Source organism: Silurus aristotelis (assembly GCF_946808225.1).
Source record: "Silurus aristotelis genome assembly, chromosome: 29".
In the NCBI taxonomy this organism is placed as follows: Eukaryota; Metazoa; Chordata; class Actinopteri; order Siluriformes; family Siluridae; genus Silurus; species Silurus aristotelis.
The window spans coordinates 9282936-9298051 of record NC_139602.1 but is presented as its reverse complement, the minus strand read 5'-3'; the positions used below and the strand labels follow the sequence as shown (position 1 = coordinate 9298051).

General features: G+C 38.1%; 2 protein-coding genes across 5 annotated transcripts; one reads left to right on the top strand and one right to left on the bottom strand.

Annotated features, from left to right (window-relative positions):
* Positions 1-2114: 2114 nt before the first annotated feature.
* Positions 2115-6531, bottom strand: fam217bb (family with sequence similarity 217 member Bb). Its single transcript, XM_083534902.1, has 4 exons — positions 6115-6531; positions 4276-4351; positions 3601-3647; positions 2115-3517 (listed from the first exon to the last, which is right to left on the bottom strand). Exons 1-4 carry the CDS (start codon positions 6213-6215, stop codon positions 2494-2496), a joined length of 1248 nt encoding a protein of 415 aa, XP_083391028.1. The 5' UTR covers positions 6216-6531; the 3' UTR covers positions 2115-2493.
* Positions 6532-6759: 228 nt separating this feature from the next.
* On the top strand, positions 6760-9742 carry ppp1r3db (protein phosphatase 1, regulatory subunit 3Db). 4 transcript variants are annotated; one of them, XM_083534903.1, is made up of 3 exons: positions 6760-7024; positions 7331-7403; positions 8237-9577. In XM_083534903.1, exons 1-3 carry the CDS (start codon positions 6950-6952, stop codon positions 9157-9159), a joined length of 1071 nt encoding a protein of 356 aa, XP_083391029.1. In that variant the 5' UTR covers positions 6760-6949; the 3' UTR covers positions 9160-9577. The 4 variants fall into 4 exon arrangements, with proteins under 4 accessions (XP_083391029.1, XP_083391030.1, XP_083391031.1 ...); XM_083534904.1 differs by having other exon boundaries at positions 6761-7024; positions 8255-9577; XM_083534905.1 differs by lacking the exon at positions 7331-7403 and having other exon boundaries at positions 6764-7024; positions 8237-9742.
* Positions 9743-15116: the final 5374 nt, after the last annotated feature.

The window sequence follows — 15116 nt, the reverse complement described above, 5'->3', positions numbered from 1 at the left end:
TTCAATTTTCATGTACATTATTTAAAAACTAAGACACATAAAATATAGTAACATTTCTCTCTGAAATGGTGTCATGTATACGAGAAAGGATGAATCGATCCATAATAGTTCGAGAGGATTTTGTGTGATGATTAAAATGGTCGAAAGTCCAATCCAGTTCTGTGAATAAAAAATAAATATTGGTCTTATATTATTTTGGACATCGTGTTAAGACACATAGCTGTGAATGTAATTCATTTGGAAGTGAAATTAATTTTGAACAAAATGTTGAGAATCGAAACGTGGTTACAGTATTACGACCTGACACTAGGGGTCACTGTTGCGTAGTTCACAAGACGAACACAAGTCTGACGATAAACCGGTATACCGCGATAAAGATATCTGAAATAGTAATATGGTTCATTCTTTGGGGTTAATCCCAGGTTCATGGAGTACCCACTGTTCTGTGTTTTTTTTTATTGTTTTATTTTCTCTGCTTTAATACACACACTTTTATGGCATTTGGTAGACACACGTATCCAGAGCAACTTACATTGATCTCATTCATACAACTAAGCAGCCTTTAAGGTACCTTTGGAATCCAAGGTCCAATGCCTTAACAACTAAGCTGCCACTTCCCCCAACACATGCTCTAGTGTTCACCTCACCGAGAACCTCACCTGGTCCCTCAACACCAGCTCCATAAGAAAGAAAACCCATCAGCATCTTAACTTCTTTCACAAGCACCAAGCTGCCACTGCCCATGAACAAGGTCCTTAACCCTCAACTACTCAGTTGTATGAATGTGATTATTCTTCATTACTATTTGATTGATTTCCAGTAGTGTTGCAATATACACTATTTTGTTCCTTAATTAAAAATAAATCAATAATACTCATTTATATAATAAAAAAATATACAATATAAACATAGTATTTATTCTGTTTGGGTTCTCATGAGTACCACATACTCATAACTATCATTCTTCCCATAAAGCACTTCAAAACAGGGACATATCTTGTTATAATGCAATTTATTTGAAATAACCATCATTTAAAATAACTTTCAGTAACAAAAAATATTGGTATTTGATTTTTTTGTGCATGAGATGCAGATACATTGTGCTACAGTGAAATAGAGTACGTTCCGGGAATGTTTTGAAAAATTGTAATCGGCTTTTTCTACTGAAAAAATATTCGAATAGAGGATTTTGATTAATGCGTACAGTATTTACTCTGAACATTGATACTCGTAATCCACAACGAAGGGCCTCTGAAAGTAAGTTACATATAAGAAAGATTTAAATTTGGGAAGAAAACAAGACAAATGTATATATTTAAATAATATTTAGATGTACCACAATAATATTAAATGACACTGATAATATTGTAAATAAATAAATTCATTCATTCATTCATTCATTTTCTCCCGCTTTTCTGTAATTCGGGTCGCGGGGGCAGCAGTCTAAGCAGGCACCGTCCCTTACGGTCCCTCCTGCAGGTGGTGAGCCCACGGGAAGGCGGCCCCACGTCACTCCGACGTCACGGACCTTGATATTTCCCTCGTAAGGGACCCCCGGAGCATAGAGGGTTAAGGGCCTTGCTCAAGGGCCCAAGAGTGGCAGCTTGGCGATACCGGGGCTTGAACCCCAGACCTTCCGATCGGCAACCCAGCGCCTTAACCGCTGGAGCCACCACTCCCCCAATTAATTAATTAATTAATTAATTAATTAATAAATAAAAAATAAATAAAGAAGGGTAAACACACAACAGTAGAAAATCCATAAAACGAGTAACAATCCAATGGTGGGGTGTAGAGCTGCACAGTTTATCAAAAATCGATTGATTTTTTATTTATTCCCTGTAAACTTTTGAAATTTAGCATTTTATTTTATTATTCCATAATCCATTCAGTAGGGTTGAGTTCAGAGCTCTATGGCCGGCCAAGATCTTCCACTCTAACAATATCTTCATGGAGCTTGCTTTGTGTGCAAATGCATTGTCAGGTTGGAACAGGTTTGGGTCTCATATGTCAAGTGAAGGGAAAGTTTAGAACTTTAATATATATATATATATATATATATATATATATATATATATATATATATATATATATATATATATATATATATATATATATATATCGGTTCCATGTTGAACATTTCAACATTTCCAATGAGACATGTCCCAGACCCCTTTTACGAAGCCGGAAACCCCTAACCAATCATAGGAACTTTGAGAAACACTGATCCATATATAAGGAAATTCATTAGAGAAGATAAGATTTGTTAGATAACATGTTCCTCTTTGGGTTCTTCATAGGGTTTTTTGGTTTTTGCTTCTGAAAAGGATTTGAGTAAAACAGTAAAAGAGGCAAACACCTTGTTCTAGGCTTCCAAGAGCCTTCATCATTTCCACCATCCAAAGGAGAAAACAGGAACTTTGGATTAGAAGGTCTAGTCTAGGGTATTTATCTCTTCATATTAAATATTTGTGGATTACATATTTATTGTTCCTAAAAAACGAACTCGACACGCTTTTGTTTTGCGGCAATCCTCCGATTCTCCGACCCGGTTTCACCTACTGACTTTGAGTCTATAACACGATGAGATTCTGTTCTTCTCTCAGTTCTTGTTCTTCTGTAACCATCGTGGCTCTCATCCCCACATGAGTGGCTCCGCACCCCTGAGCTCTTTCTCATAGGACCGTTGACGTGAGGATCGTGTGTTGCTGGGTTACGGATGTTCCCGACGGCCTGCATGCGTTTCACATGGTCCAAAGAAGAATCGCTTTGTCTGTTAGAACGATGAGCTCGAGTCTCGCTGCTGCTCCGCCGGAAAGTCCCTGTTTGTTTTTTTTCTCTCAGCGAGTGTGAGTAGTGTGAGTACATGCACAAGGATCCGGAGTGCCGGTTGCACGTTTGTGGATGGACCGAAGTCAGTAAGGTGAAGGGGAAGGCACGCTGGCACTGCAGGATGCTTTTGGGGGCGCTGAGGCTGGAATGTGGTTTGCGCCGCACGGTGCAAATCGACTTGCTGCTCTCGTCGTGGAGCGTCAGGATTTGGCACCATTCGAGCTGCAGAATGCGGTCCAAGTACCCTTCGAACTGGCTGACAGGTCTTGAGCGAGGGACGTTTTTCCCATCTGTGTTTAAATACATTGCCAGCTCTTGCAGATTCCAGCAGTTAAAAGGCGGCGGCAAGAAGTCGGGGTAGCTGTCACCGGAAATGGCGTTTGACCTCGATGGAGCACCGGAAAGTTGAAAGTCAGAGGGATGGATGATTTCTTTTCGGAGATGTAGCACAGGAGGATCGGTGGTGAGCGCAGGATGCGGAAGCCGCTCCGTGTCTGAAAGGTCGCTGCCACTGTCCGTGTCCTCGTGCGTCACGTGTTTGTTCGACTCATGTCTGGGGAAAGGAAGGTTAGGTAACACTATGTCTTTCTGACTGCTTTGCTGTCTGTTCTGTCTGTAGCATCTTTCCAGGGGATGAGTTTTGATGGCCTGGTTCTTTGGCTTGCTCAGGATGTCTCTCGGATGGCTTAAGAAAAAAAGTTTGCAATAATATGAGCAAACACGGAACACAGTAACAAAATGATTGTGCAACATATCTATAAATCTCACATAACCGCAGCTGTAGTTATTGTCCTCATCTCTCGTGTGTGTAATCCCTAAAAGAGGAAATATTATTTAATATACATTCCAAATTAAAAAACTTGTTTGAGGCATAAAACAGGTCATGCAACACGTGCCAAATAGTGATTCTTTTACATTAAATTATTTATTGTTGGTTTTTTTTGGCAAAAAACATATGAAAAGCAATTTTGAACTACCTGTGAAAATCTTTATTGTATTTTTTTGTGTGTGTGTGTGTGTGTGTGTGTGTGTGTGTGTGTGTGTGTGTGTGTGTGTGTGTGTGTGTGTGTGTGTGTGTCCGTGTGTGTGTTGTTTTATTTCTTTAAATTTAAACATTTACCCATATACTTATGCTATATACAACCCATATACAACCCTGATTATATTATACAACTGATTATACTTATTTCTGTTAAATAATAAAAAATAAAAAAATAAAAAATATTTCCTAAAATTTAGTCCATTACTGTTGCTATGATATAGATAGATAGATAGATAGATAGATAGATAGATAGATAGATAGATAGATAGATAGATAGATAGATAGATAGATAGATAGATAGATAGATAGATAGATAGATAGATAGATAGATAGATAGATAGATAGATGTCACTGAGGCATGCATAAAAATGAAAGCTACATGCACAATGTTTAATACCCACATTCTCTGTGGTCAAAGTATCATTTTCTGGGTCTTTTTCTGCATTTTGAAGGACATCTGTGTTAGTTTTCCTCCGACTGTTAATAAAACAACATGCACAGTTATTATAGTCGTCTGTGTTGTAATAATATATTCTACTATTATTATAATAACAGACTCGTTGTAATCCCGTGTATTTTCTGTCCTATTGGAGAATTAATTTTCCTGAGTATTTCTCATCCTCTGTATCTATAATCCTGAGTTTTTTCATGTCGTGCATTTATTGCTCCGAATATTTACCATCCTTTCTATTAGTTTCTATTATCCTGTGTATTTTGTTACCCTCTGTATTTATCATCAATATTATTTCCCTATAATGGTTTGTTAGCATTTATGGTTTAAGTATTTTTTGTTCTAAATACTAACCTTCACGGAGTATTTACAGGCCTTGATGTCAATTATCCTGTGCATTCACTGTCCGGGGCTTTTATCATTCTGTGTATTTATTCATCTTTGGTTTATACAAAGGCTTTGAGACACATGGATTTGTATTTTTTTTTTTGCCAGCAAAATTTGGTTAAAGACAAAAAAACACCCACAAAAGACTTTTTTAATATAAATGAATGACTGGAGGTTCTATGGACAGATAAGTCTAAATTTGACATTTTTGGGTCCAACATTGAAACATGGAGGTGGAAGCTTAATGGTTTAGGGTTGTTTTGGAGCAGGGAAGGTTGAAGACCTATTTTGGGTGAAAAGAATCCTGAGCGGGGGGAGTGGTGGCTCCAGCGGTTAAGGCGCTGGGTTACCGATCGGAAGGTCGGGGGTTCGAGCCCCGGTATCGCCAAGCTGCCACTCTTGGGCCCTTGAGCAGAGCCCTTAACCCTCTATGCTCCAGGGGACCCTTACGAGAAAAATAAATCAAGGACCGTGACGTCGGAGCGACGTGGGGCCGCCACGGGAAGGCGGCCCCACGTCACCCCAGAAATGTCTGGGGAATCTGCTTAGACTGCTGCCCCCGCGACCCGAATTACAGATAAGCGGGAGAAGATGAGATGATGATGAGAATCCTGAGCTGAAGCGACGAATATGTCCAAGTCTGTAAGAGTTATTTAGAGAACAAACAGTCGTCTGGAGTGATATCTGTCACTGCACTTAAGTCCTATTGAACAGCTTTGGGATGAACTGGATCACAAGAAAGAAATCTCCAACTAGTGAACACCACCTTTGACAAGTTTTACAGCTGAATGTTTGGAGAAATGAACTGTCCAGATGCGAAGAGTGTGTAAAGCTGTTATTCATGCTTTGATTTTTCAATCAAAAATCTATCATTTATACATGTGTGTGATCAGAGTAAATCCTCATAGCATTAGAACGTGGAAACAAAAAGAGCATGCAAACATTTTATTGTCTTAAAAATTCAGTGTCCTACATTTAATCCAGTGTATTGAAGATGGTAAATATTCATTGTCTGGAGTATTTATTGTTTTGAGTATTTACAATCCTAATTATCCACTACCCTATATATATATATATATATATATATATATATATATATATATATATATATATATATATATATATATATATATATATAGTTGTCATGTATCCTCTTGAGAATGTCCTGAGCATTAATTGTCTTCTTTATATATTTTCCTGAGAATTACATATATTTTTGTCCTTCTCCTGAACATTTACTGCTATTTTTTATATATTTATTGTCTATATATATATATATATATATATATATATATATATATATATATATATATATATATATATATATATATATATATAGTATTAATTTTCCTGAGCACTTACTGGTTACTGGGTTTTGCCAGAGATATTGAATGGATCTTACCTCGAGACGGATGCTGAAGTTTTCCTCTTTGCTCGGTTGGTGCATGTCGGAAGACGATTGTAAGGGTCGTGTCGTGTCCTGTCCTGCAGCATTGTCCTCATCACTAGCGTTTCTGTACAGTCCTATTTCCTTCTCACCGTATCACCGTGCGCTATAACGCACAGGAGCGTTTGATGTGTGTGTGTGTGTGTGTGTGTGTGTGTGTGTGTGTGTGTGTGTGTGTGTGTGTGTGTGTGTGTGTGTTCACCATTAATCACCTCTTCTCAGCTGTAGATCGGATCTTGTTTTACCTGCGATAAATAATTCAGCTCTGAGCATCTCATCAATCCGTAATGAGACACCACTCGGGCTTTAATGGTTATGTGTGTGTGTGTGTGTGTGTGTGTGTGTGTGTGTGTGTGTGTGTGTGTGTGTGTGTGTGTGTGTGTGTGTGTGTGTGTGTGTGTGTGTACGATATACTTCTCTATTCACCAGTGCACACGCTTTCTCTCTCTTTCCCTCCCCGACAATAGGTAGATTGTAATTATCGTCTGTGCACGCGCCCCTAATCCAGATGTTGGATGGCTCGTGTGCGACGCGCTGCTTCCTGGGAAATGTATTTCCCCTGCATGTGATCAGACACACCACGTTATGAGACACACTTACAAACACGCGACGTCATGCCGACTTCAGATTATATTTAAAAACACAGTGGATCAGATCAGTATTTATAGCAGTGCTGCATGTCTTCTCAACAGCGCCTGGTTTCTAATAATAACCACAGAGCACAGCTGGGTTTGAAACTACACCTCCCAATGGGATCTGCTCGTAAATGTCAGAGGGGGCTTGAGTCGACATGTTAGACAGGAATGAAGGCACCTCTGCACGACGTGTAAACGCGTTGAAAACGACTCCTGGTGTCCTTTCTGAGGTGGGTTTCTTTCAATGTCACGTGCAGGCTAATGCGGTTATTGAACATCTGTAAATGCATAGGAGTGGAATGACTTTGACAGCTGGATCTGGAATGAGAGATACATCAAATAAAATGCTACTGAGTGTACACTTATTACTTTATCTCCAAAAGAGACTTGGATGGAAATGATATGTTTCACGTGGATTTTTCTATTCTTTTTTTACACAGTCGTAGCTTTTTTAAAAAAATATGCAGAAAGATGATTATCAGTTGACATGTGAGATTAAATGTATTTTTCCATCCTTACACGCATGGGCAGTTTAGAACAGAAAATCCAACTGCATGCCTTGGTCAAAGGTCAAAGGAAACCGGAGAACCAGAGGAGAAACTGGGGGATGTGAGGCACCAACATCTGATGCTTACAAACCTAAAACAATATATATTATAGTTAATATTCAAAAATATACTGCATGTGGCCCAAAAATGCATTTGTGGTCTAAGGTCAAGATTTCCATTAAGGGGGTGGGGGGTGCCAATACATTATATATATATATATATATATATATATATATATATATATATATATATATATATATATATATATATATATATATATATATATATATATATATATATATAGTGTGTGTGTGTGTGTGTGTGTGTGTGTGTGTGTGTGTGTGTGTGTGTGTAATTATAGTTATAGATAATATAGTTTGCAGCAGCTTGAATGGAAGCATGTAACCTACAGCCTCACTTAATTAAGCTCATTATCTGGTTGCTGCTTCCAGGAGGCAAAAAATCTGGGTGTAGATGAATGCTTCAGGATGAAAAAGATTTTAGAGAAATACATGTAATGATTAATCTGTCATGCAGTCAACTTTTCCATATAAGATTCTGATGAACCTTGTTATTACATTTTATTTGTGGCGGTGCCATTATTTGTAAACCTAGTAATACTATATTTAAATTCATTACATTCGAAAGATGCCCTTATCCCTTACAATTACCTTATTTATACAACCGAGCACTTGAGGGTTAAGGGCCTTGCTTAAGGGCCCAACAGTGGCAACCTGGTGGTGCTGTAATTTGAAATAACGACCTTTTAATCACCGACATCTTAACTGCTAAGTTATGTAATGTATTTATTAAAGATGTTACTAATATGAACATCGAGCTGCATTTGTAATGATTTAAAACATTTATGATGATATTTTATCATTCGATTTATAGTTTATGTGATATCAGCAGCAAAGATGTCGGAGTCAAGCAAACTGTTTCCTGGAGAATCAGCGCGTTCGGGCGTTTTCAATGACGTGTCACAACCTGCCAGGACCATCCGCCTGCGTGACATCTACAACCCTCAGCCTCCTCCTCAAAGAAAACCTGTGGCTATAAGACCCCCGAGTCCTCGTCCTCATCCTGGTCCTCATGATTCCGCCCTGACGGAGCGTTCCTCCCGCCAGAGTTTCTCCTGTGAACCTGACCCAAGACCCATAATGAGGAGAAGAGCGCGTTCTCTTCCTTCTTCAGACGATACAACGACTCACAGGAGCACACAAGTCCGATTTGTCGACTGTTTGGGCCTCGAGCTGGAACGGGTAAAGTTCTTCAGGGTCGGTGAAGACCCAACCGTTCCAGATCACGTCATAAACAGGTTACTAGCCAGCTCGGAGCTTGTGTCGGGGAAACACTTAGAGCTCTCGCTTCCCTTCTTCCAGCCCTTTTTCCCTGAGAATATCAGCGCTGAGCCGGATTTCCTAAAGCGTCTGGGTCATCGGCGTGTTTGCCTTGAGCAAATCCAGTGCTCCGAACTGGGCATCACTGGAACAGTGCAGGTCCTCAACCTGGCTTTTGAGAAACAAGTCAGTGTTCGGTACTCGTTCACAGACTGGAAAAGCAGCACCGAGTGTAAAGCTTTCTGGGTTTCTGCAGTGCATCGAGAAAACCTGCAATCAGACGTGTTTCGTTTTCGTTTGCCTGTGCCACCGTTCATCCTGAAACCAGGAGCTGAGCTGGAGTTCGCCATCTGTTACCGCGTCCTTGGTGCTGAATATTGGGACAACAATGACGGACATAACTACAAACTGGCCTGCAATACTTACAAGCTGATCGTGCCTAAGGAGTGTGAGAACAGCATGGTGCACTTCACTTGAAGATTAAGTCGTAATGCATTCATTTGACATCAAGAAATCTATCCTAAGTCGGATATCAGAATTTATATTTTTGATGTTTTTGACTTTTAACCTTATGATTTTACTCCATCTGGGTTTTTAAATCATTTTTTTCCTGCATGTCACATTCAAGCTCACTGTTTCAGCCCTTCCTGTTTGTTGCTTGTTGCTGTGTCTCTTTCTGAGTGATTGCAATTTCCTTTTGGTTTAAGCTGTAGCAGTTGTGTAATAGTTGTAATTTCCTCTCTGTGACTATGCTCATGATGAATGATGATGATCTCCTGCTTCTGAACACGCTTTAGGAATTGAATCACCCGTACCTCAATGGAGTTTTGATGTTGAACTAACTTCAGGACTGACTTTCAGGACCCTAGGAGAAATAAAATTTAATTCTGACTAGAGGAATGTTTTGTGTACTGTGTGTACAGTGTGGGAGCGATGACATCTGTTTATTACTCTTCATCATTACTAACTGTTATATCATAGGGTAGGATTGGCAAGTGGGAGGCATGTAGCAAGTGACAAAGTTCGGGGAGCAAATCTTTGAATAAAAAGTACAATGAAATATCACCATACTGAACCCTTTGAGTAACCCTTAATTTTATATATATATATATATATATATATATATATATATATATATATATATATATATATATATATATATACTGTATATATTATATAATGTATTATATATACATTTTGGAAGACTGGCCCAAGCTCCTGTATTTATGTCTTCTGACTACAAGGTGGCGCTGTTGTGTTTTGTGTTTGTAGGAAGAAGGAACAAGAGGCTTTTAATTAATCACAAATTCAATACAGCACAATGAAATTCTTTCTTCACATAGGCCATGCCCAGGGCCTTGAACCACCAACCTACCAATCACTGAGCTACCACATCACTAACATTACTCAACAGGAAACCCTACAATTTAATATTTCCTCTTTCATAGGGTTTTCACAAAGGAACAATTTAGAATACTATAACTGTTATATATCAAAAAGAACCAAGTATATCATATACCTTCAATTTCCTGAATGAGTTTTACCAAGAAACATTTATTGACCCAAGTAAATCAATTCCATCAATTGATAGAACAACAAAAACTCAATATTGACATATGGAACTAATAAAACCTGTGGGAAATGTTTTTTTTTTTTTACAATGTTTATAAAGCTAAATCTACAAACCAAACAGAAAACCCTATGGAGAACCTTTTAGGGCATTTTCTCATTTTTTTGTTTTTTAAACCTTTCTGACTTGGGATCTTTTGAGAACTCGTCGCTAAACGTCTTATAACGATAAAATAATGGCGTCACTGTCACAATAATTGAGGATGAAATGTTTTTTTTACCCTGACATCAGGAACATCTGCTCTTTCTCATTTTCATTGACCCCGTGGTGTACAGACATAATGGGTTAACAAGTTTAGCATGGTCTATACAGAGTATTCAGATCTTTGCTAATGTAATCTTTCTCATGCCGTGATATGGTTATTTGATGCAAAGTATGCTGACATGACATTGTTAAACTCTGACCTTTATTTAAATGCCTGTGATTTCTGCTCCAGTCGATCTTTTCCTCCTGTGAGTCATGAGTCTCGATGCCATCTGTGTTTTCTTACACAAGTCTGTCGCGATCTGAATAACTGAAGAAATATTTCAGCTGCAGGTCAGGTATAGGGCTTCAACAAGATCTCAAATTTGCACTTGAACTTACTAAGATTTGCCAATGACAACAGAGTTTCTCTTGGTGTTGGTGAGTGTGAATGAAACAGAGACATCCTGGAAGTGACCATGCCCAATCAATGTGTGACTGTTCAGAAGAACTGTAGGATTATATGTAGTAATACATCATTATATTGGGACAAACATGAAGCCAATTCTTTCCAGTAAATTAAAAACACACGCCATACAGCATAACATAGGCACTATTTCAAGTACTAAAAGAAATGTTTATTAATTTATTTGAGTAGGTCTATAAAAAAAAAAACATGAACCAGTTATGGAAAATTACTATATGAGAGTCCATGCATTTCACCTTCAGTGGTGTCCTACCTGAGTCAGTCCGTCTCTTAATACTATCATTATTATAAAGGAACGCAATATAACAAAGCGCTGCATCACAGACAGGAATCTCATACATCAAGAATGGAAGCCAGTGAAAAGCAAGAAACCCAATGAACACAATTCAATAAGTCTCTTGATGAAGGATTCCAGCTGCTCAACAGTTCTGGGTGTCCTTTGTTGTATTTTTCGTTTTATGAAGCACTAAATGTTTTTTAAATGGCGAAAGGTCTAGACTGCAAGCCAGTTCAGCACTACGAAGTCATGCTATAGTAATCGATGTATTATGCAGTTAGGATTGACTTGCTCAAATATGCAAAGTCCTCCCTGAAAAAAACGCTTTTTGGATGGTCCCTCTCCTCTTTAGTCTGGAGGACCTGGGGCCCATGGTTTCCAAAAAGTTGATTAAAATTTAAATTCATCTGACCACAGAGCAGTTAAACATTTGGTATGTTTTCTATGTTTTATTGTGAATTAAATATGAGTTTATGAAATTTTAATTGAATTGCATTCATGTTTTTATTTACATTTTATACAGCGTCACAACTTTTTTGGAATTGGTTCTTGTACAAGCCCAATTACAAAAAAGTTGCAAAAGTTATTAAATAAAAGTTATTTTCTCCTTAAAATGGTATATATTCCGGGTTTAAACATTTGATATATATTTGTTTCTTTCTTTCTTTGTTTTATTTTGAATAGAATATAGATTTATGAGATTTGAGAGATTATGAGAAACCATTGCATTCTGTTTTTATATATATTTACACAATTTGCCAACTGTTTTGGGATTGGGATTTTTATCGCTTTTTCAATAAGGGCTGCTTGTTACTGATGATTCGTGTCTCGTGGTGGTAAAAGTATATTCTGCAATGTGTGAGACAACAGCATGCAGCCGGTAGGTCACAACAGTGCAGGATATTTGTCAGGTTTCATTGTAATTGCAGTTCACCTAACAGGCAGCAGAGGGCTCCAAATCTTACAAATTGCTTAGATAACCAGCAAATGGTTTTAAGTTATTTTGGTGCCAGTGGATTTTATTATTCCGAAACTTTCAGGTTCTAAACAAGTAATTTTAACAAATACTCATAAAAATTTGTATTTTTGACAAAAATACACATAATGAGATTTTGGTCATCATTTGTGTGTTTTGTGACCAGAAGGACAAAAGGTTGAAATTAATGCCCAAGTAAATATAAAAACCTGTTGTTGGATTTATCTGACAGTTGAACAAATATAATACAATTTCTTTCATATCATGTCCAAATGAACAAAGAACATATTTAAAAAAAAATTAAAAACCTTGTCCTAAGACACCCTCGACACCTGACCATCAGTCTGGTATGTGCATTCATATTGTGTTCAATAGGGTTGATGTCAGAGCTCTATAGCCGGAGATCTTCCACTGAAATCGTGTAAATAAGATCTTCATGGTGCTGGATTTCTCAAAGGTTTGACATTTCTGACATCCAAAGACGTCCTACAATACAATTGTATGCCTCCAGGTTTGTGCTCACAGTTTAAAAAAGAATCACATATGGCTGGAAAAGTCTGGTGTCCAAATACTTTTGTCCATAGTATGTATCATATATCTATATAATAATATTTTCTGTAAAGTAGTTAGTATGATAATTTGGTAAATGACACTCTAAATGAATAAATCATAAACTCAATGAGGTCAAACAGAACATGTAGAAATCAATCAGTGTGGACTCTGATGTATGAGATGACGAATTTCCATGTGTAATGAGTCGGCCTCAAAGTTATTTTGGGTCACTTTCTGCCCGCACCTCCGTTCGCTGAGGCGACTGACCCAGATAGAAATATAAAGCGAATACGTAAGGCTAACGCGTACGCCTTTAAAACCCATGTATTAATATTAATCAACTGTGATTCCTTAGCGGTAATTGGTTACGTGTTTCCAGTAGTCATGACAAAGGCAAAGACAAAAGACTTAAATGTCAACGCTGTCACAAAGACGCTAACAGTAAACAGCACGTCTGTGGTGTGTCTTCTAGCCACCTTTGAGTAATGGTAGGTTTGGAAATTAGAGACTCGTGCCATGAGCCATGTGAACTGCACAATGAAAACATAAATACAAACACACAAACCCTGAAAACATTTCATCTACATCATATAATTTGGACTCAAGACTCATACATCACCTTTGTTTGACTGCCATGTGGGACATACACCTTCAACATTTACTGAAAATAAAGACAGGACCTAAAAGGAACCATGCAAGAGTCGCTTTGTAATGTATAACATAACAGATTAAGGGAACCGCTAATGTAGGACCAGGTTACACGAGGACTGAAAATGAAAGAGCAGAAAGACTCATGAGAAACTAGTGTTTGTGCTGCATTAAGCTGTAAAAGGTCAATTATTTTCTCAGATTATAAATCGTCTGATTGTAGAAAATATTCAGAAAGGCGAAGTTAGATCTGGATGTATAGCTATTCTGATAACTTTTCATCTTATTTCTAATAATTTTCTAGGTATAAAATGTCTAGACGTTCATTTCAATGTAATTGTATTTGTATAGCGCTAAAACAAAAACAAAGAACATTGTCACAAAGCAACTTTACAGAATGAAATAAATTCATTATAAATGTTAAATTGATTAATTAGTCCTTTTATCTCTAATGAGCCAGCCAGAGGTGGTGGTGGTGGTGGTGGTGGTGGTGGTGGTGGTTTAAGGGTAAATCAGTTATATATGGAGAAGAAACCTAGAGACAAACCAGACTCAGATGGGTGGCATCTCAATATTAATTTATTGTTGTCTGAATCCATGTGTCCTAGTTGTAGTCCTGGACATTTTCATAACTGTTTATATTAATTGCAGTCCAAATCAATTTTTATGGTTCTTGAATGAAACAATAAACAAGCTTCAGTTAGTTCAGAATGCCGCAGCAAGAGTTCTTACTAGGTCAAGAAAATACGATCATATAACCCCAATCTTATCGTCCCTACATTGGCTTCCTATTAAGTTTCGAATAGACTACAAACTACTGCTACTCACTTATAAAGCACTAAATGGTTTGGCTCCCATGTATCTATCCAGTCTCTTAACACGCTACAATCCGTCACGCTCCCTGAGATCTCAAAACTCTGGGCTTCTAGTAGTTCCTAGAATAGCAAAGTCCACTAAAGGCGGTAGAGCATTTTCACATTTAGCTCCTAAACTCTGGAATAGTCTTCCTGACAGTGTTCGGGGTTCAGATACACTCTCCCAGTTTAAGTGCAGATTAAAAACATATCTTTTTAGCAAAGCCTACACATAACACACATCACACACATCACATCACAACCTTGTGCTCCAGAACATCTGATTACATGCACATTATCAACTTGTGCTGTTAATATCATGAACAGCAGCTACGCTAATTCCTCTCCACTGCTTCTCTTTCTCTCCCCATCCCGAGGCATCCTGAGGTTTGGCCAGCTCCAGTCACGTCCCACCTCGTGAAGATTATGGACCTATGGATGATCATGGAGAAGTAGATGCCGAGTGTTTAAAGGCCCTGGCATGGAGAAGCTGATGCTGGATCTATGATGATCACAAATTGTTCTGTATTGTTGAAAGATTTATGACCAAACTCTTGATGTCACCCATATGAGGATGGGTTCCCCTTTGAGTCTGGTTCCTCTCAAGGTTTCTTCCTCATATCATCTAAGGGAGTTTTTCCTTGCCACTGTCGCCACGGCTTGCTCATCAGGGACAAACGCACACCATTCACCTTCACTGTTGTTTTCTGTAAAGCTGCTTTGAGACAATGTCTGTTGTGAAAAGCGCTATACAAATAAACTTGACTTGACTTGACTTGACTTGACTTGAAATAATTCACAGTAACTAGAAGTGGATTTATGACCTT